The sequence below is a fragment of the Elaeis guineensis genome, chromosome 6 (genome assembly GCF_000442705.2).
Source record: "Elaeis guineensis isolate ETL-2024a chromosome 6, EG11, whole genome shotgun sequence".
NCBI classification, from domain to species: domain Eukaryota; kingdom Viridiplantae; phylum Streptophyta; class Magnoliopsida; order Arecales; family Arecaceae; genus Elaeis; species Elaeis guineensis.
In genome coordinates, this window is record NC_025998.2 from 29,196,524 (window position 1) to 29,217,562 (window position 21,039).

The 21,039-nt window shown below is 37.9% G+C and overlaps 3 protein-coding genes across 5 annotated transcripts; all 3 read right to left on the reverse strand.

Moving 5' to 3' along the window:
- Positions 1–3,629: 3,629 nt before the first annotated feature.
- Positions 3,630–7,043, reverse strand: LOC105046892 (formiminotransferase cyclodeaminase-like protein). 3 transcript variants are annotated; one of them, XM_073259421.1, is made up of 4 exons: positions 6,651–7,043; positions 5,265–5,436; positions 4,350–4,757; positions 3,630–4,205 (listed from the first exon to the last, which is right to left on the reverse strand). In XM_073259421.1, the coding sequence occupies exons 2-4, from the start codon at positions 5,302–5,304 to the stop codon at positions 3,694–3,696; spliced, it is 960 nt and encodes a 319-aa protein (XP_073115522.1). In that variant the 5' UTR covers positions 5,305–5,436; positions 6,651–7,043; the 3' UTR covers positions 3,630–3,693. The 3 variants fall into 3 exon arrangements, with proteins under 3 accessions (XP_073115522.1, XP_073115521.1, XP_073115523.1); XM_073259420.1 differs by having other exon boundaries at positions 5,265–6,555; XM_073259422.1 differs by lacking the exon at positions 5,265–5,436 and having other exon boundaries at positions 6,651–7,042.
- LOC140858772 (uncharacterized) lies at positions 6,075–6,503 on the reverse strand. The gene has a single exon (XM_073260066.1). The coding sequence runs from the start codon at positions 6,501–6,503 to the stop codon at positions 6,075–6,077; it is 429 nt and encodes a 142-aa protein (XP_073116167.1).
- Positions 7,044–9,149: 2,106 nt separating the features above from the next.
- Positions 9,150–14,009, reverse strand: LOC105046918 (putative disease resistance protein RGA4). The gene is made up of 2 exons (XM_073259419.1): positions 9,972–14,009; positions 9,150–9,453 (listed from the first exon to the last, which is right to left on the reverse strand). Exon 1 carries the CDS (start codon positions 13,812–13,814, stop codon positions 9,984–9,986), a length of 3,831 nt encoding a protein of 1,276 aa, XP_073115520.1. The 5' UTR covers positions 13,815–14,009; the 3' UTR covers positions 9,150–9,453; positions 9,972–9,983.
- Positions 14,010–21,039: the final 7,030 nt, after the last annotated feature.

The window sequence follows — 21,039 nt, forward strand, 5'->3', positions numbered from 1 at the left end:
TAGAAGACAGATTACTTTGAGATATATGCAAATGGATGGATGATGAAGGATGTAGCATTTTAAGATACGTATAAAGTAGATATATGATAAAGGATAGAGTGCTTTCAGATCTATATAGATGGATGGATGATAGAAGATGGAATAATTTAAGGTCTACACAGTGCATAGATGATAAAAAATGAAATACTTTGAGATCTATATAAATGGATGGATGATAGAAGATAAAGCATTTTATGATTTGTGTACGTGCATGTGTATAAATATAAAGAATAGAACACTTTGAGATTTGTACATATGTATGACTGATAACAGATGAAGTGCTTATAGAGCTATACAGGTAGATTAATGATAGAGAATAGAGTGCTTTGATATCTATACAAGTAAATTAATGATAGAAGGTGGAGTACTTTATAATCTATGCAAGTAGATTAATGATAGAGGATAGAATGTGTTGGTATGAGATTTTGCAAGGCACCGAGATGCTAGAGTGGATGGCGAGATGGGATCTGCCGAGATATGACCTATAAAAAAATCTTGACCGGAGGTTGCTCTAGTAAGGACCCTCCGACACTCAAGTCAAGACTCTCGTTCAATAGATGGAGGAGCATGAGAAACAGAGTAATGGCATACCTTTTTTCTTTGGGCTTCCTTTTATGGACGGAGGTGGTTGCTTTGGTTGGCACAATCCCATCCAGCTAGGGCACAATTTACGTGTAGTGGTGGAACCATCACTCAAGATTTTTGAGATATGACGGTTACGGTTGCTTTATCAGTTTCGTGATAGTTGTCGTCTGGCTAGTATTGAATTTTGAATCAGCATGCCAACTGGTGTCAATGAGCCGACTGGTCGGTCACGATCATAAGTCGGATGCCCCATGCTGCTTTCAGATAAGGAAGTCAGGAACTGATGACCTGCTCGATAGAAGGAGGCTGGTCTGTCGGATGTGATCGGCTGATGACTATCTTCTAATCGGACTGAGCTGGCCATTCGGGCATGCTGTCGATTCATCAGTCTAGTCTACAAGAGTCAGCCACTAAGGAGATATCGGTGGTCATGTGTGAGAGTTACCTAGACGACAATTGATGAGTCTTCATTGGCTCTCGATGCTGATTGAACGAATGTCGAAGATCAATCATCGATAGAGTGATGGCGATTACAACCGACTAGGGGTCGGTGAGGCCTTAGTAGGCGAGCTTGCTAGGTTGGATATCCTGGGCCTTAAGCTTCTTCATATCATCTACCCATACGAAGTTTTCCCGAATAGAATGCTTTCAGATTTATGCAAGTGAATGGGTGACAAGGGATGGGGTCATTTGATATCTATGTAGGTGGATAAGTGATAAAGGGAGTGCTTTGAGATTTGTATAGATGGATTGGTGATAGAGGATTGAGTATTTTAAGATCTATGTAAGCAATTGAATGATAGAGGACAAAGCTCTTTGACATTTGTATAGATGGATAGATAATAGAGAATGGAATATTTTGAGATTTATGTAGATAGGCAAATGACAAAAGATAAAGTGCTTTGAGATCTATCAAAGTAGATAAATGAGAGAGAATGTTGAGCTTTGAGATCTGTGTAGACAATAATAAAGGATGAAGTTTTTGAAGACCTATGCCGACAAAATAATGATAGATGATAGAGTACTTCAAGATTTGGCAAGCGAAAGGATGATAAATGATAGAGTGTTTTGAGTTTTATATAGGTGAATAAATAACAAACGAAGTATTTTGAGATCTGTGCATATGAATGAATAACATATTGAGTGTTTAATATCCATGCAAGTAAATGAATGATAGATGGAGCGCTTTAAGATTTATGCAAGTGGATGAATCATAGGGGATGGAGTGCTTTGAGATCATGTGAGAGCCATGATCCGGCATCTCTAAATCAAGTATATTTTGATCTTTTTTCCCACCATTAATGGTGTCAGGATGCAAATAGATAGTTGGCCTATATTTCAACAAAAATGAAAATTTGGTGGTTAATCGAACATTTTAAACTTTTGGAATCTAAGTTTCACAGACCCAAACTTAAAGGGGTATCTCCATGATTTTTCCGCATATTGCTTTTTCTAGTTACCTCTGCATTTAAAAAAAGGCAATCATCACAATGACTAAAAATCCAATGTGATAAGCCACCAACCTCATCGTCTCTTACATACCATGTAGCAACATTTAGAATCTTGCTTACCCATGATTGGCCAAACAGGGTTTTGCTTGAAAATTCTGTTGGTATACTCCAACTCTCTTAAATGGCCCTTGCCTTCCTAATGGACCACAAAAGAACTGGATTTATTGTTAATCCAAACAACTTCCCTGGATTGATTTCAAATTTAGGGCAACTCCACACCCATGGCAATGGGAATTTTTACCACCTTATATCTCTTTTGAGCTGAATGTATTGACAAGGGTGTCTTCCCGGTGTGTGCAATGCGGACAAGGATGATGAGTGCATGATTAAGATTTGGGACTGTGCTCCATCATCCCATTTGATGGTGAAATCAATGGCTTCAGTACGTCAAAAGTCCTCTTTAGTTAGTGGAGCCTTTCTATCTGGCACACCTTGGGGCATCCCAGAGGGGGCAACACCAAGATATCGGCAATAGTATGTCAGCAGATGGAATGCTTCTAGAGACTTGGCCATGGAAGCAACTACGGCGATGTGAAGAAATAGGAATGACAATTTAGTCGGGTCCATCAGATATTCAATTTGATCCAATATGGATACGATGGATTTTATGCAATCTGATTAAAACTCGAGACAGGTATGAATTTATAAAAAAATATTTAAAATAAACTTGAATCGAATATTGATACTGATATGCCCATCCTGAACCCAATCCGATATATTCTTAATCTATATCTCTTTTTTAAAATTATAATTATTTTATAACATTTACATCTGACCTAATTAAATACGATTCGACTTCTTTTACCTATCAGACCGCACCTTTATTTTTCTCGATCCGATCCAACCTGAGACCAATATGAAACAAATATGGATATAAAATTTTTAATTATAAAATAAATATAAATATTAACTTATCCACCATCCCTATAGAGAAGCAGCGCACCTTCTATTACAGCTTCATTTATCAGCTCTCAGGATATAACCATATTTTCCAACTGAAGATCAGCCATATGAAATTGCCCAAGTAAGTTAACTGTGATCATGCATGTGTTGTGCGCGGAAATATTTTTGCAATGTACGGAAGATAAAAAATACAGATAAAGGAAAAAAATCTGAAACCATGCCCTATTGTTTCTTAATCATTCTCTTGATGTCAAAAATCTATCTTAATTGCCAAAGCACTTTTTCCTGAGTGATGCCAAAATACGGGACGTGCGTTGGTTATCTTCTCAGGAGACACTTCATACGAGGGAAAAAGTAACGTCGTGTGAGTTTAAACAGTTTGAACTAATATTTTTGTCTGATCAAACTGGATCCATCGGAGTTCATCGAAGTCATGCCCATTTGTTAGCGACCCCCATTTGACCTCACAAGAGGCCATCAATGCCTTGAATTCTGGCCTTGACTTTTGGGCCCTAGTTTAGGTCTGACTTCGGCAGATTTGCGGCCTATACACAGAGAATATGCATTCCCAGGCAAGAACTAAACATAATGTAGTTAAAACAAATTATTCTAGAGCTATAAGATGATGGCTACAATCAATTTGTTTGCTAAGAATTTAATCAGACGAAATGGATTTCAGGTACATTTCAATAATCTTTTCTTGCGAAAAATCGGTAAAATAACCTTGGCCTACAGTCAATCCCTCTTCTGAAGCGAGCCGGTGGACTTCGATTTGCACCTGATCAGCTCCAACTCTACTGGGATCCAGCAAATTACATGCCACCTCTGTCACTGCCTCACCATGCACTAGCCCCATCGCCTGCACTGATTTAAGGCCACCGCCTCGCTCGCTCAGCCTCCTCGCAATCCTTCGAGCAGCTTTGATGTCAGTAGACTGGATGGGTACATTATAGTTATCCACCCAGCTGGTTGCCCCTATGGCCACAACACCTTTGCCTGGTGCTGACTGAAGAGGGCCTGCATCAGGCTTCAGCTGCAAGAGCTCTGATCCTAGCCCTCCTGCCCATAGATTGCCAGCTGAATTTGGTTTGAAATAGCCTAGCTCTCTTCTTATAGAATCAAGACTCCTACCTCCCTCATGAGCTGCTCCATAGACAAAGGTGGGGACTACATTGTGTAATGCAAAAATGATCGAGTTAGAATGGCAACAACTAAAAAATGGAAGAGATCACAGCAAACCACAAGTTTAAATTTCTTCCAGCCAATATAGGACTAGTAAAAGAACTTTTATCACAAGTAAGAAGGGCCTACCTTGGAGTTTATGGCCAATATCAGCTGCCACAGACTTTGCAATCCCTGCAGCCTGGTCCAGCGAGTCTTGAACTAAAGGGTGGAAGCAGATGTGGTCCACAACTCCAAGCCGAGGATGAGTTCCCGAGTGCAACTCCAGATTAATGCTTTCAAAAGCTGCTTTAACCATGCTGAGCACTGCATTCTTCAGGGGGGCAACATCATGTGATGAGGTGGTATCGAAGTATGAGACAAGTGTATAGCCAACTCTATTGTAGGCCTCATCCTTGAATTTGTTGATGACAACAGCTTCTGGGTATAATTTTGCTGCCAGCTCAATGGATTCCAGAGCAAGAGAGTTACGGCTTTCAGATATATAGAGCTTGCAGCAAGCAAGCATTGATTTCAGCATTTTTGGTTTCTCCTGCCCTGCTTCAAAAAGGTTCATGATAAAAGATAGAAGTAAACAAAAATATCTTCATCTTATCTGTAAGAACTTTTGTGGCCAGGATTTTTCAACACATAGACAGGATTGCTTGGCAATAGAAATGGACACGAATATGCAATCTCCACAAGAAAAGAAAAAAAACATGAGGTAGAACAAATGGCATCAAATTAACAATTCATCGAGTGCTGGAGGAGTTGGGGGAGGGCAGTTACTGCAAGATGTCTTGAGTTGTTTGTCAAAACTAATCTGAAAAAATATTCATTCTCCAACTCCACAACATGGAACCATAGGGATCCACTGGGTTCTCTTCCCTAACAACACCCTGCCCTTACCTTGCCCAAACAAAAAGAGAAATGATAATTTAAAGGGGTAAAAGAAAGAAGGAAACAGAACTAAACATGAGAAAGCACATAAAAAGTATCTATTCCCAAATTCCAAACCAATTAAAGATAGGAAAAAAAATTAAGGATCAAGTACAAGTGGCTTACAAAACAGATCCTGTGCGACCCTTCCCTTTTTGTTGTTCATGCCCACAATATCGCCTCACTCTGTTTGTCATGTAGTAATTTTGATGCTTAAATAAGGAAGACGGACACAGCTTCAGATTTAGTGCAACCACATCTACTGCTACTTGACAAGAACACAACGTACAATAAAAACCTACAAAAACAAAAACATGGCACAATCTGTTCTGCTCACAGGTCGCACAATCCTCGCATATATAATTTGCTAACTATGTGCCTAAAGATCATTCATCTCACATAAAATTCCACGAACATTGATTTATGGGTAAAAGCTAACAAAAATGGGTATTGATAACGAGTATCAAGTATATGGGTATTGATGACAAAAATCCAATGTAATCATTTTTTTAATCACTAACATCAAAATTCAACTTCTAAATAACTGTGGTTACTGAAAAAGAAATTCATACTTGCAAGCTTGACAGAGAACGGTAAAACCCAGAGGATACATGCAACCATCGTGCATTACATTGCATTCAGCCATACTTACAATTTACAAGTTAGCACAAACAAACTTCAGAAGCACATCAAAAGATCTAAAAATCGTCACATATTAATAAATCTAAGTCAGTTATCAAAGATACATTAGAATAGCAATCAAATTATGACACCATGATTATTATCCTTCAACAAATATCAAATTCAACGACCACCAACTGAGAGAATAGCAAAAACAAACGAGTCTTCTTAGTAATGCACAATAGCTATAAATAAAATCCCAAACTCCTTGAAAAGGAAAAGAAAGAAAAAAACCAAAAAGAGAAGCCTTTGAAATTAAAAATCCTCTGTTTCCAATGATTTTGGGTAGCCTTCATACTCCAACCTCCCCCCCAACTTCGCCGAAATAACCCTAAACTTTAGCCTGATCGTGTTCATCGACTCTTGAACATGCTCATTCTCAGGCTCTGACAAGGGATACTTATCCACCAGCTCTCCCAGCTGTTCAATGCTCTTTCGAAGACGAGATGAGAATGCCTCTGGGTCAACCCGAATCACTGAGCTCCATACATCGACGCAGCCACGATAGAAGCCCAGCTCCTCCCCAACTTGGAATCCCAGCTTTAAGCCCACTTCTCGCCCCTCCTCCTTTCCAGAGACCAAGCCATCATTATACCCGTCTTTGAATCCCTCCTCATACTGCGCTTCGTCCAGAAGCACAGTGGATTCAAGGAAGTCATCGGAATCGCTAGGTTTTGGCTCCATGCTTCCAATGATAGAGATCGTAAAATTTGGGTATAATTTTCTTAATCGAACCCTAGGAATCAGAAAAACGGTTTTTTTGGAGATATATCAAGCTCAAAGAATCCAAAAGGGGGAGGAAAAACGAATAAGATCGAAAGGAGAACCCACCAGATGGATTCGGCTACGATCTTTTTCTTCTTCCTTTTTTTAGTTTTCCCTTAAACTCCAACGCCGTCTCCTTGTCGTTTGCCTGGCGCTCTATAATCCGGGCGATGCAGGGTTCGGACCGGCGATCTGGCCAGACGGTGGTGGCGCCGATTGCGGTGGGGACGGTCGTCGGTGGGGGAACGACGAACCGGAGTAGGAAAGGGAAGAAGGGGCGAAAGCTTCTCACCAGAAGGCCGATGGGAAGAAGCGGTCGAGAAAGGAGAAGTAGAGCTTCCAAGACGGGCCGATCCGATCCGACCTATCTCGAAATGGGATGGGGCGGACCGATCTATTTAACCGGAGGATTGAAAAAATTTCTATCCGATTCGATCCATCATAGACTACCGATTAAATCGATCAATCCATCAAAATTCTCACGGTCAAATAAAAAAAAAATTATTAATCTTTTTCTCTCCTCTCCACGCCGTCTTCACGATGTCTGATGGACGGATAATTTTTTACTAAACAAAATATCTAAATAATTAGACAAAGATCAAAACCTCAAAAAATTTAATAATATTTTTTGATTATATAAAATAGATAGACCAACCAATCCGAACCCGTTCCAATCCGTTCCGACCCACCAATCCAAATGGGACAGATCATTTGATCCAATTTCAATGAATTACTAAAATATGAATCCAACCTACCCCATTTACATGACAGACGGACCAATTCGACGGATCCAATCTAAATTGATAGCTCTAAGGAGAAGGATGTCCGATTTTACGAGGGTCATTTATCTTAAAAAAAAATGATTGTGGACAAAATAAATTTTATTATTAATAAAAAAATTACTTCAAAAAATAGTAGTATTTGAAAAAATATATTTATAAAAATATTACCAAATTTCTAATGGTACTTCTCAAAACATATTTTAAAAATAATATTTATTTTTTAATTTGTCAATCTAGTCACATGGACTTGTTAATATTATTTTTTAGATATTAAAATATATTTATATGAGTTAATAAATATTAAAATTAATTATATATATCAAAAAAATATATATTAGTTATTAATAAATTGTATATTAAATTTTTTGATAAATAAAAAAATATTTTTAGCCATTATTAATAATAATATTTATAAATAAATATATTAATATAATAAATATTAATTATATAATATAACTAATATAATATCAATATAAGATAAATGAGCATATTTTCCTCAGGAAGTGATATCTTCGTGTCCGCACTCGGTAATATAGAATAAAAAATAAATATTATTCATACGTTGTCACTTTGAAATATGATAATTTGGCATGAGATTTATTTTTTCATACAACCTACCTCCAACCAAATGGGCCATAAGAGCTCGATACAAAATTATTTTTATAAAATTTTATCGATTATGATCAAATTTACAATAATTTTACATAAAGCCCCTGATGCAATAGTAATTCTGTACAAAAAGATGCACACATTAATACTTTATTTGTGTTCTTCCACAATATTCAACTAATTAACTACTGCAAAAGAATTGCTGTGATGATTCACGTTCACTTTTACACATAACTCCTATAAAAACTGCTACAAAAGATTATGGCAGAGTATTTCAAACTTCTTATAAGCATTTATACATAAGGATCTATAAAATAATTATTAGAGAGTTTTACATGGATAAACCAAACGATACGAACGCACACTCAGCAAGGTCCTAAGAAATTTAGGAGACCTAAAAATCTACTACAATCTCAATATCTACGAATCCTAATAATCTTAATTCACAACAAAATATTTTATATTAATAAATAACAAAACTTATACAATTTACAAAACTCAATCATCCAAACTGTACCAATAATATTCTATTTGTTCAATCCTTTCATCCATGATTCCAATCATAACCAAGTATATGCTTTCTATAACTCTAGAAAAGGAAAGAGGAAATGTGAGCTTTACAATTCAATAAAAATCCACATCAATATAATAATATAATTCAAATATAATAGATAAATAATATCAAAAAAAATATAAACTATGAAATCTCATATTAAGCATCGAATATAACTCAATACCGATACAAATCTCATATCCGACTCCAGCCACATCAGCATTTCTGGAGTCTTGCTGGCAATGATACTGTCAACAAACTACCCTAATCTTACCATCTTTTGGTCCAGATGGAAATATCATGGTAAGTGCATTGTTAGTGCATGAATGACCTTCCGAAGTCTCCTCAGCCCCTGCAACACATAATGACATCTCAATGAAGTTGAGATGAGAATGTGCATTATCAAACACAGACACATGGACCTGCGACAATGCGTGGTATGCATACTATTTGATATTTTTGTACAACATGAAGATAGAAAGCATTCCCACTTTGCAAGTCATCATAGATCCCCAAATGATACCAGAAGAATATTGATGATTAGCCACAAACCATACAGCATAAAAAGGGATGCATGGTCGCTAAATCTCCTCAAGTCAATACACTAATGAAAGTGATTCATGCAGCAAAAGGTGATAATATACATTCCAGGCCTTCATGTTAGGCGCTTAAAAAAAAATAAAGCACATTGAAATGACATAACCAGAGCAGAAAAAATGAAGAAGATGAAATATATTCCAAAATCTCTAAATCAGATTAGTACAGGGATGTAACCAGTTAAAAAAAATTCAAATTACAAGCTTCATGAGATGAGTAAAACCACTGTGTTCGTTCTCATAAATGAAAATAACTGCAATCCTGTGTAAGGCAAGTGCTTTCAATCATACCAGAGCTAACAGTCCAAGCAGCAGTAAGTTCATTCTCCCTAGCACCAGAGGAAATTGCAACAACATCAATAAAGCTACTTAGAAAGATTGAAATCCCCAATTCATGAATATAACAGTGCAAATCACATTGAACCCACGTTTTTATTCTCTAGAAATTGAACAGACTATTGATTAAATTAGCTCATATAGTCCATATTGGCCTCAACTATTTACTGATTAAATTCTCCCTTTCCATTCAAAACCATATCAAAGTTCATTAAAAAATGACAGCCTTAGAAATTTAAAATAGAAATAGAGTTGATACAAGGCTAACCCCTTAGTATGAGCATAAAAATGACATGCAATAGGCCTTCAGATCAGAATTCAACCAGCAAGAATCAATTGGTCAGGCCTTGCTATCATTTTAATTTTAAGACATTACCAAACACCTTTCAAAAGCCATTAAGTTGTCAGTAAAGGGAGAGAAATAGAGGAGAGGAGAGGAGCGAGAATGTATTCATATCACTAGTTAACATGAAAGCAGCAATAGCTTGAGCTTTCTTCTCAAGCTCTTTACCTTCTTGCTTGCTCAATAAATAGATTTGTAAGGGATACAATTGACCCAATCAGGAGCTCTTTCACCTTGCCATTGTACTACCAATGCCGGATTACATCCCCAAATATCCAACTTTTTCAAAGAGGTAGGCAAGCCAATAGGCAAAGCTCTGATCTTAGGACAATATGTTATGGCCAACTTCTCCAGAGAGGGAAGTTCATGTAGCTCCATAGGAAGTGCAATGAGACTCTTACAATTGGAGATGCATAGCTCCTGGAGTGAGGTGAGGTTCTTAAACCACTTTTTCTGCTCGGTAGTGAAGGATGTGAGTTTCGGGACATTGTCAATTTTCAACTCTCGGAGGGAGGTGAGGTATCTCATGAGGACTGGTCCTGTGGGCAGGGGTGTTTCAACCATGCTGAGAGAGATGAGAGACGACGTTCCAGCTTCATCATGCTCCTCAACCGACCAGGATGACAGAGATGGACAACAATCAACCTCCAAGTGTTTGAGGTATTGCATTACCTCTCCTGGGAAGTAAGTTAGCTTTGGTGCTGACATTTTTAGTGAGGAAAGAGAAGTGAGGGCCTTCAAGCATTCAGGCAGCTCACTTTCAAGATCAGGACACATTTTCACCTCAAGCTCTTCTAGTGATGAAAGCATGGAAAGTGGGGGTAATCCTTTCACCTTACTGCAATTCAAAGCTTTCAACTTTTGAAGGTGGTGAAAAAACTTGCGACCTTGGTCTTCAAATGAGATGCCCTCAAACAAGACTGACATGCCAACCAACCATAGCTCCTTCAAGGATGGAAATATCTCAATGACTGAATCACCTCCATCAACTACCACATCCATACTTTCCATGCGGAGAACCTCAAGAACAGGCAGCTGTCCAAGAGGCGGGAGTCGCCGCCACCTTTCACAGCCTTTTAGATAAATAGACTGCAATGATTGGAGACATTGTGCTGCTAGCCAACTCGGAGACCGGGCACCTCTAAACCAATGCAGCTCCAGCACTTTGAGAACAGGTGGTGGTTGGAGCCATTCAAGTATCTCCTGCGCATCAGGCCTGATCTTCTTCCGAATCCACCGACTCCATTTCAGTTGCAACTTTTCAATATGGATTTTGTCTTTCAAGTTAGCCTCAATTGCCTCTTCCTTACTTCCGACATCTTCAAGACTCTGAATGCAAAGCTCTCCTCTAAGCTCCCTCATGTTCTTCAACTGCCCGATGTCATGTCCTCTGACAATTCTGACATGAAATTCCTTCAATTCCTGAAGGCAGGTTAACTTTCCAATTCCAGCAATCCAAGATACTGCTTCATCACTTGCACTGAGATGCCGCAAGTTGATTAGATTAGTCACCCCTTTAGGTAATCTGTGACATATATCAGGTACGATCAGTGTCTGTAGATGGTAAAGCCTACACAGTGATTCAGGTAAACTGTAAATACTATTGCCAGAAAGATCCAGGTATCGAAGATGTATCAGATGACTGACAGCATCTGGCAGCTGCCTCATGTAGCTGTAAGATAAATCTAGCACCCGGATGCTTCTTAGTCCTCCAAAATCTATGCGATGCATGGAGTTAACAATAAGGGTTCGCAAGCTCTCCCATTCAGAAAAGCAATTAAGTTCAGCCCAATGAGACAAAGATAAGTGGCGAATTGTCATTGGCATGATTCCTAAGTCCTTACCCTCATTTATGAGACATTCATCCAAACAAACAGATACTGCCAACTCATGCAACAAATCATGCATCACATGGTATCTTCTTCGCCAGTAAGATTTAGTATAGTTGGGGATTTCCAAATAAGACCTGGATAGCAAGTCATTAACGTACTCTCCTCCTACATCCTCTAGTCTCTTGTTCATGTCTTTTGATTGAACTAATCCCTGAGCAATCCATATATTGACCAACTTGTCAACATCAAACGGGTAACCTCTGGGAAATGCTGAACAATAGGCAAAGCACCATTGGAGGTGAGAAGGTAGGCATTGATAACTTAATCTCAGAGATGGCATGATGTCATAGGGATCCCTGGCTAACTCCCATAACTCACTTCTTAAAATGTTTGTCCAGTGGCCACCATCCAGATTAACTTGTAACAGCCCTCCCACCACCTTCGCCACCAACGGCAAACCCTTCAGCTTTTCAGCTATTTCCTTCCCAATCCTCTGCAATTCTAGATGTTTATCTGGGTCTTCATCACCAAATGCACATTTCTTGAAGAATAACCAAAAATCATCCCCATTTAAACCCTCCAAAACAATTTTGTTCCTCTTAACTTCCTTATGTACCACTTCTTCCCTTCTAGCTGTTATCACAATCTTGCTGCCCTTTTGACCAGATTTTATAGCAGCGAAGCGTCTTGTCCACTCAATGCTCTGAACATCATCGAGCACAAGCAAGAACCTCTTTCCTTCCAGCTCCTTCTCTAGAATCTCTTCTAGGAAGTCTAGTTTTTCAAATTGAGAAATTTCATCAACTCTATTAGTGAGGGGATGCCGGGGATGCCCCAAAATCACTCCTGCAATCCTCATCACATTAATATCATCGGAGGCACAGATCCACCCCCTTGAATGGAAATATTTCTCGATTCGTTTATCACTATACACATACTGAGCTAGAGTTGTCTTGCCAACACCCCCCGCACCAAATATCGCAATGACAGGTACATTCTTCTCACCATCTCCCGAATCCAACAACATCCTTACCAGTTGCTCTCTCTCACCATCACGACCATATACCTCCCCTTGCTTAGTGGTTGAGGTAATCCTACAGCTGTTTAGTTTCTCAGGTAGTTCTCTAAGATCATTATCCATGCGTGGAATGTTCAAGGCATCCTCCAATTGACTAGAAATACGGTCTAATTGCTCTACAATTTTCTCGATCCTTTTTGCAATCACTTTTTCATAAGAAATTTCTGGTAGATTATAATCAGTTACCTCGTCGGTGGTACCTTCATCATCTTTGTGCGTCGAATCTGAAGAGCCACTTGCTTCATTCATGGCAACACCATCAGCCTGCAAATTGGCATTGTTTTGAGCAAAACTTGGATCATCTCGCAAAGTAGCAGGGGATCCAGTTTTCTTGTCCATAGCATCATCACCAACTTGATGCTGGCCAACTTCCTTGCGCCGCCACTTGATAATTAGACTACTCACGGAACGTAAAGGTTTGAAGAGAGTCAGTGAAGAGCCCCTCCTTGGTCGTCTTTCAGTATGCTCTGGAGTTTGAATAGGATTAGAGGATGCACCAACTTTTGAGTCCGTGAGACCATCTGTATCATGAAAGCAGCTGCATAGGGTTAACGAGGATCGACTTCTTCTCCTATTGGAGCCTTGTTTGCCGGTTGCGCCAGTTGTTTGGTTTTCTTCACCTTCGCCGCCGGTGCCGGCACCGTCGGATACCGGCAGCGAGGATCCGCCACCAGATGTAGTGACCGAGGATTCTCCACTAGGCTGGCTCGGGATCACAGGCTGATTCACGGCGTCATTTTCTCCGGTTTGGAAGCCTTTGAATACCGAGAGATTGAGGCCAGCAGTTTTTTGATTGGCTGAAGCTTCGGCCATCTCCTCCACTCGTTGTTGTAATGCTCTGTACTCGAGCTCGTCAACCAAGTCGTCGGCGGCGTAGGCGACGTCTCTGAGTTGGCTCATGAGGTCATGCGAGCACTGGGTTTTGGCTGGAATCGTCTCTGTGACGCGGAGCAAAGCGCGGTGCAGCGTTTGGAGTGGTTCCTCGAGGCCGGAGGACGAGGGGGGGAGGGGGTTTAGGTGGGAGGCCAAGCGGTCGATGGTGGAGCGGAGGATGGGAGGTGCGAAGAGCCCAGGGAGCGGTGGCATTGCAGGCAAAGCCATAGCGGAGGGGGCTCACTTCTTGGGCGGATCCACAAGAAGAGATGGAGCTTGGGGGAGTCGAGGAGAGCTGGGAGATGGCTTCGGACAGAGATTATGCCTTTCTTTTTCTAACAGGCAGGAACAAAAATACTGGGATTCCACATTAGCGTGTGAGAAGGGAGGAGTGGTTGTTGGCCTAGGCCTTGTTCTCTCAATGCTCTAAAATATATCTCTAAACAAAATATTGAAAAAAAAAAAAAAAAAAAAAAAAAAAAAAAAAACAGGATTTTCAACGCCACTTGTTTCCACAAACATTTCTGGAGAGAAAAGTAAGGGGTGGGACATTTGAAGCAGGAAAGAGGGGTATTTCAAAGTTTGGTGTGACTTTTTGGAATGTTGTTTCCACTTTTTTGGTGCCAGAATGTTGTAATTCTTGTTAAGTATCACTTATTAGCTCTAATCATATTAAATATAATTCCTTTTAATGAGTGCTTATTGTGAACTTGCTTCTAAGCGCAAACATTGATGAAATCACGAGGCCATCTATAAAATGCAAAAGTTTTCGTGCGAAAAAAAAAAAAGAGCACACAATTGTGAGCGACACAAGAGAATCAAATTCCCATAAAATTAGTTTACACTATAATTGCTAAAAAAAATGTATGCATCTAAGTTGCATGCTGTTTGTGTTATGGAGCAAAATATAATGGTTTCTAAACCTGGACTAGTTATGATCTCTTTTATAATTAAGGTGATACCAAAAATCGTTTATAAATAAACATCGATAAAAATAACTTTTCCTAGAAGATTGAACATTTTTTTTTAATCTATGTTGGAGGTTCTAACCAAGACATTCTATTTTATTATTCATTGATGGAATGCACCATATGTCGTTGTGAATTGCCACCTCATAACTTGAGAAATTGAAGGGAATTTCAAAGACAAAGTAGGACTACTGCATACACTACTAACTAGGCTACTAGAATTTTACATGAATTCATCTATTTTAGAGATGATAGACTGCATTGTAGGATATTCTTGGCTCAACAAGCCCTCTGACTTCGCCCAGTTTCCAATTTTTGGGTGAACCCACCTATCAATGTGGTGAACTTTAATGGCTATATTCTGGTGCTAGATTTTTTATTGGCTATCAGCAGGGCAAGATTCTATGCATTAAAGTCGTTCATCTAATCAAATGCCTAGTGCCAGATTTGTAGTTGCCAATTACTGGGGAAGGAATCAAGATAGCCCTTGGCTGCTTAAAACCAACAAGATTTTGGGTTAAGCGTTACTTCTACGACTATTATTCAATGGATTAACAACACTAAATATTTAGGCAACCATGGCAATTCCAACTTCTTCACGCCTCATATGTTCACAGAAAAAGTAACCAAGTTGCATGTTTGATTTTACTTTCACATTTGATGCTGTACACTTTCATGATAGGAAAAATACTACGTATATCCTTATCATACCTTGGCCTGATTTTTTGTGAACTCCTAGAGGCAAAATGGATAATAAAGCTCTTCATACGTCACCTGCCTTGCATATAAAATCCCCATTTAAAGCTCATTTCAGTTATTTTAAGATGTACGTTGAGCATTTCTCTCTTAAGACATACTTACTTGGAGTGAGTTGGACTCTAGAATAAGAATGAAAGAGTAATTCCCATTTTAGTTGTTTGGTTGGAGAGAGTTTCATTCCGGATCCCAAACTCTAAAATCCAATGTGGATTCTCGTTCAGTATTCAAACTACCATCCAATTTTGATTTCCATTTCAATTTCAGCCATAAACCAAATATATCAAAGAATATAACCATTCCAATTCTCATTCCGATTCCGATTTTAATCGGAAACCAAACACACCCTTAAATCTTAACACAAAATGAGTGGAAAGGATTTCATTTGCATGTATGAACACGGTTAATCCCTCACCAAATGAAATTTCTTGGAATCTGCCTTCATCATCTTAACATCATCCAATATATCACATATGTTCACTCGCGTCGTTGTCTCATAGATAAACCATGAAGTCAGCACTCATTTTACACCAAACACGTCCCATCTAAGATGCATATGTTGCTGAGAATGCAAATGATAAATATTTTTGATGGGCGGATCAGTTGAAGCGTTGATGGCACATGGATTGAAAACGTGTGCCCCATTTGATTTGAAATTTAATAAAGCATCAATGTTGAAATCAGAGAAGCTATGACCCCACAATCAATCAGGTATCCTCATGAAAGTTCAACGCAAGCAAACAATTTGGTTTGGTGGCAGTGTATAGATCTGGCCGTGAATATCTTTGCCATCTGATATATATCAATGATTGGATTGGATTGGATCAATATAAAATCCAATCCAAAATGGAAACAGATCGAAATAAAGATAATAACTTTATATAATCATCAATTTATGCTCAAAATAATTAATGTTTTTTAATTAATAATGAATGAGTTGTTGATAATGAATTCTGTTGAAAGTAACTTAGATAGGGTCCAGTCAAAGAAATATAATAAATTATGCTAATAATCTTGAAATTCAATACTAATGCAATCAACTTGCAGGGCTATATTATCCAGAAAAAACTCAACCACCACATTCATGACATGTTACTCTTCTTTTCAGAGATCATTAGGTTGCTCCTAGTGCCGAGTTGACTTTGCTTAGCAGCCCTAACCATCCAACTATAATATTCCTGGCAGTTTAATAAATATTTTTTGGGCAAAAGTGACTTAGTCTACGTCACTTATTAGTAACTGAGATAAAAAAGCGCAGACTCACTTTATGAAATTAAAAATTAGATTTATTTTATGAGCTGTAATCTTAGATTCATGAACCTGAGAATTTTTTTTCTGGATTGAACTGCTTGCTGGTCAGTCCTACTTAGGTGTCTATTAACTTTTGTAATAGGAAATAGGTGAAAACTTCCCCTTTTAAATCTGGCTGATTCCCTTCTTTTTTATTTTTCTTTTATTTTATTATTTTTATTTTATTTTATTTTATTTTTTGAGGATAAAGGAGACTATTGGGTTGTTTACCACATTGGTCACCAGCAAATTTATTCAAGTGAAAAAAGATATGCACATCATGTTAGGTTTGAGGAGGAATATACAAGAGAGAGGAAAAAGAAAAGACCTAGAGATAAAACTAGTGTTCAAAAGTCATGAAGAACCAAAAGACAACATTCTGAGAGAAGCAAATGCAAAAAAAAAAAAGAGCCTAACAGAATGCTCAAGAAGCACAAAAGACTTCGGTTCTAACGCAATGCTCATAGTCCAGAGATTAGCATCAGCAACATCAAAAAAGGTTTCATCCATCATAGTCTCCATCTGATTGATTGATTTGTCCTTACTATCAGGTGATCTGAAAAGCCACAATTTCTTTAAAAGTTAAGGTATTTTTATGGCTGAGTGTGAGGAATAAAATCCAAACAAGAGCTAACCTTGCAAAAAAGGGTTTAAGTATCAACTAAGGGTGCGTTCTCTGTGGTGCATCTGAAGAAACTACTTCTCACCTCTTTGTTAAGTATTCTTTTACTCGGTCATTTCTATATGCTCTCAAGTTACAGCACAACATTAAAGGTTGGCTAGATAATTTCAATGACTATTGGTCTAGTTGAAGAAGAAAGATTTTCAATATCACAATAAGAAGAGCAGAGGATCAACTCATTGCGGCTTTGTGTTGAGAAGTATGATTGAAAAAAAAGTAGAATCTTTATACAAAAAAAATGCATTGTGTATTCAGTCCTTCAAAGAATACTCCATAGATTCAAGATATGAGAGAATCTTTATACTATAAAGAGGTTTGCCAGACATGAGGCTCTTTGGACTAAATTGCAAGGACTACTCTCAAGCTCCTCAGGATCCAGTGGAACTACAAGCACATGAAGTCCTCAAGTTCTACTCTAGTTTATTGCGTTCTTCTGTCACATACAAATGAACATATCCTTGTTAGTTTGACTATAACCTCAATGTTCTTGTTTGGAGGAATATGTCCTCTTTAATATTTTGCTCTTTACTCTACTCTTGTATACTTTTTCTATTGTAGATATACATCTGAATAAAAGCCAGGTGCCAATTCATCACTTCTCTTTTCCATCAAAAAAAAAAATCATAGTCTCCATTAGTGAAAATAGTAGCAAAGAAAAAATGCAAAAATAATATTTCATCTCAATCAGAAAGTTCATAGAAGATATCGGCAACTAAAAAGAGGGTATCATCCATGCTCATCTGACAAGAGGACACTTGGTTTTCGAAGCTTTCTAATCCGATCCTATAGCTTACAAAAACCAAGAAGGGATTTGTGGTCGAGAAGGATAGATGAACTATTAACCAAGCTAATAGCAGAGAAAACCATGGAAGAAGGTGAGGAACTTTGATTCAGAAAGATTCAATTATTCCGTTCTTTCCAACAACACTAAGTAAATCAACAACTAGTATTAGCCCAGTAGAGTGAGTAGGGCCAGCTAAATGTGACCCGACCTGCCAACCCCACTCATGTTCAACTCGTCATAAACAGATTTGGATTTAGGCTAAATGAGTTTGGATCATAAATAAATCAATTCGTTTAACCCGTTTAATATTTGGATTGAATTTGGATTTTAGGTATGTGACCCATTTAACCTATATAATTCATTTAATATTCAGATTAGATTGAGTCAGATAATCTATTTAACATGTTTAATCTGTTTAAAATCTATTTAACTTATTTATGAACTATTTAACCTGATATTTAATCTGTTTAACCCATTTAAAATAAATTTAATATGTTTAAAACCTACTTAATCTATTTCTGACCCATTTAATCTAACCTATTTAATCAGTTTAATCCATTTAACCCATTTAATCTATTTAATCTAATTTAACCTATTTAATAAACGAGTTAAATGGGTAGGGTTGGATTACCTATTTAATAAACAGGTTGGATTCAGGTTTGAATTTTTGACCCGTTTAATAAATAGATCGGGTTTGGATTGGTGATTTTCTGACCCGACTCGCATTGATCTAACTCGTATATGACCCGACCCGACCTAATTGCCACCCCTAAGAGCGAGTGTCCTATGGAAAATAGGCTGCAATCCAACTAATATAGAGGTTCTATAGATCACCATTGGACAAGGAATATTTAGGTTCAAGCACAAAATGATCCACAGCTCAGAGGCCAAACGACATGAAAGAAATAGATGATTAACCATTTCTGAAGGATCAGAGCAACTGGGACAACGACCGAGGGAATCGCCTATTCTTTCAAAATGTTTCCCTTGGTATTTTGGTTGTCAAGAAGAGTCATCCAAAGGAAACATCTGATTTTTAGAGGAACCTTAGGTTTTCAAATAGTGGGAGCAAGGTTCCATTTAAATTCCCTTGAATTAAGAAATCCATACATAAATATGGTGACAAATAGTCCAGAGGCAATAAAGAGGTTTGGGTCCAGCCTGAACACATCAAAGAGGCTGGTGGCCTCAAATGAGAGAGAATTTCCACACCGGAAGTGCCAAGAGTTAGATTCCAGTTAAAGAATTGAGCACCACTCCTGATTTGAGTCTAGAAGCCTAATAGAGGTTAGGAAATTCAGGATCCATTTGTGCTTCCAAAAAAAAAACTTTCAATGCATTCCCAACAATGAAAGAGGATCTATTCTAAAAAAGTTGCGAGGAAAAGAGAATGCCTATAAAGATTGGGGAGCATTTCCTCCCAAGTTTCCAGCAATCGGCAAGTTTACACCTTTTAAAGTAGAAGCCAGATGATAATCTTTTTCAAGGGGCATGATCATCTTTGAGATATCTCCAAACCCATTTAGCTAATAGAGCAGCATTGAATTCTTCCAAGTCTTAATGCCAAGCCCATCTTCAGGTTTAGCAATGCAAGCCTTTTTCTAGGGACTTTGCAATACAAACCATTGACCTTTTCAGCCCCTTTTCAAAGAAAGGCCTTCTGAATACAATCTATTCTTTTGACTAACCACGAAAGTAGTTTAAAGAGTGACATATAGAAGCGTGGTATAGCCAAAAGGACAGCATCGATAAGAATAAGCCTACCCCCAAATGATAGGAATTTACTTTTCCAACTAGCAAGCCTAGGTTTCATTTTAGATAAGAGTGGAAGCCAATTAGTTTTCTTGAGCCTATAAGCATTAAGAGGGAGCCCAAGATACTTGATAGGTAGATAAAGAGTACCAACAATTTAACGAAGCTGCACACTCCAATAATTGAGTGTCATTAAGAGCTATAAGTGAAACAAAGCTTTTATGGAAGTTTATGGAAAGACCAAATATGGTGTCAAAATCATAGAGTATGATTTTCAAAGAAGAGATGTAGTTTTTATCAGCATTGTAGAAGATACCAGTGTTATCGGCAAATGGTTTTGTCATTGATCATCATTCCATCTTCAATTCATTGAGGAGCGCAACTCAAATAATCTTACAAATCTAATTGCTTCCTTTGGACCACAAAATGGTCGGATCTAGTGGATGATATGTTTAAAGATATAATATTTCATCCGGATGATTGAGTCTATAAAAAATCAATTACTTTCACACCTAATAGAATAGAGTTCATCCCATCTTTTGATGCAATTTTTATCAGCTTTGGAGAAGATAATAGGATCAGCGGCAAATGGTTATGTCAATGATGAATTGCTTCCTTTGGACTACAAAATGGTCTGATCCAGTGGATGATATTATATATAATATTTCATCTGATGATTGAGTCTACAAAAAATCAATTACTTTGACACTCAATAGAATAGAGTTCATCCCATCTTTTGTGCCATTTCATTTCATTTCCCTTATGATTTAGAATTCCAGCAGACACATTAAAATAGTTTCTAAGGTGATAACTTGTTCTAAATTTGGATCAAATTTAGTAATTGAAATTGGGATGTCAATACTTTTTCATTTGCAGCTGCACCAAAAATTGCTATTCACTTTCAAAGGATTTCCCTCACAGTTTGAAAAATGGTCAATTTCTGAAATTCAAGTCAAGCTTTAAAACTCAAATTATCAATTCTGTTAATTCAAATTCCTGCCTATCACAGGTTTACATCCTGTTACCGCCTCTATGGTTTTCAAGTACATTTAAGCTGCATGCTGTACTTGCAGCTGAGCCTGTGATAGCCTACAGTCTGGCTCTAGCATCATAGCTTTTTCAAATTATTTATTTATGGGTGAGTAATTATCAATTTTAGACTCTTAATCCACCAATTAAAAGAAAACTCAGTTTGTTGGTCTGTTCCAATAAACAAACAGT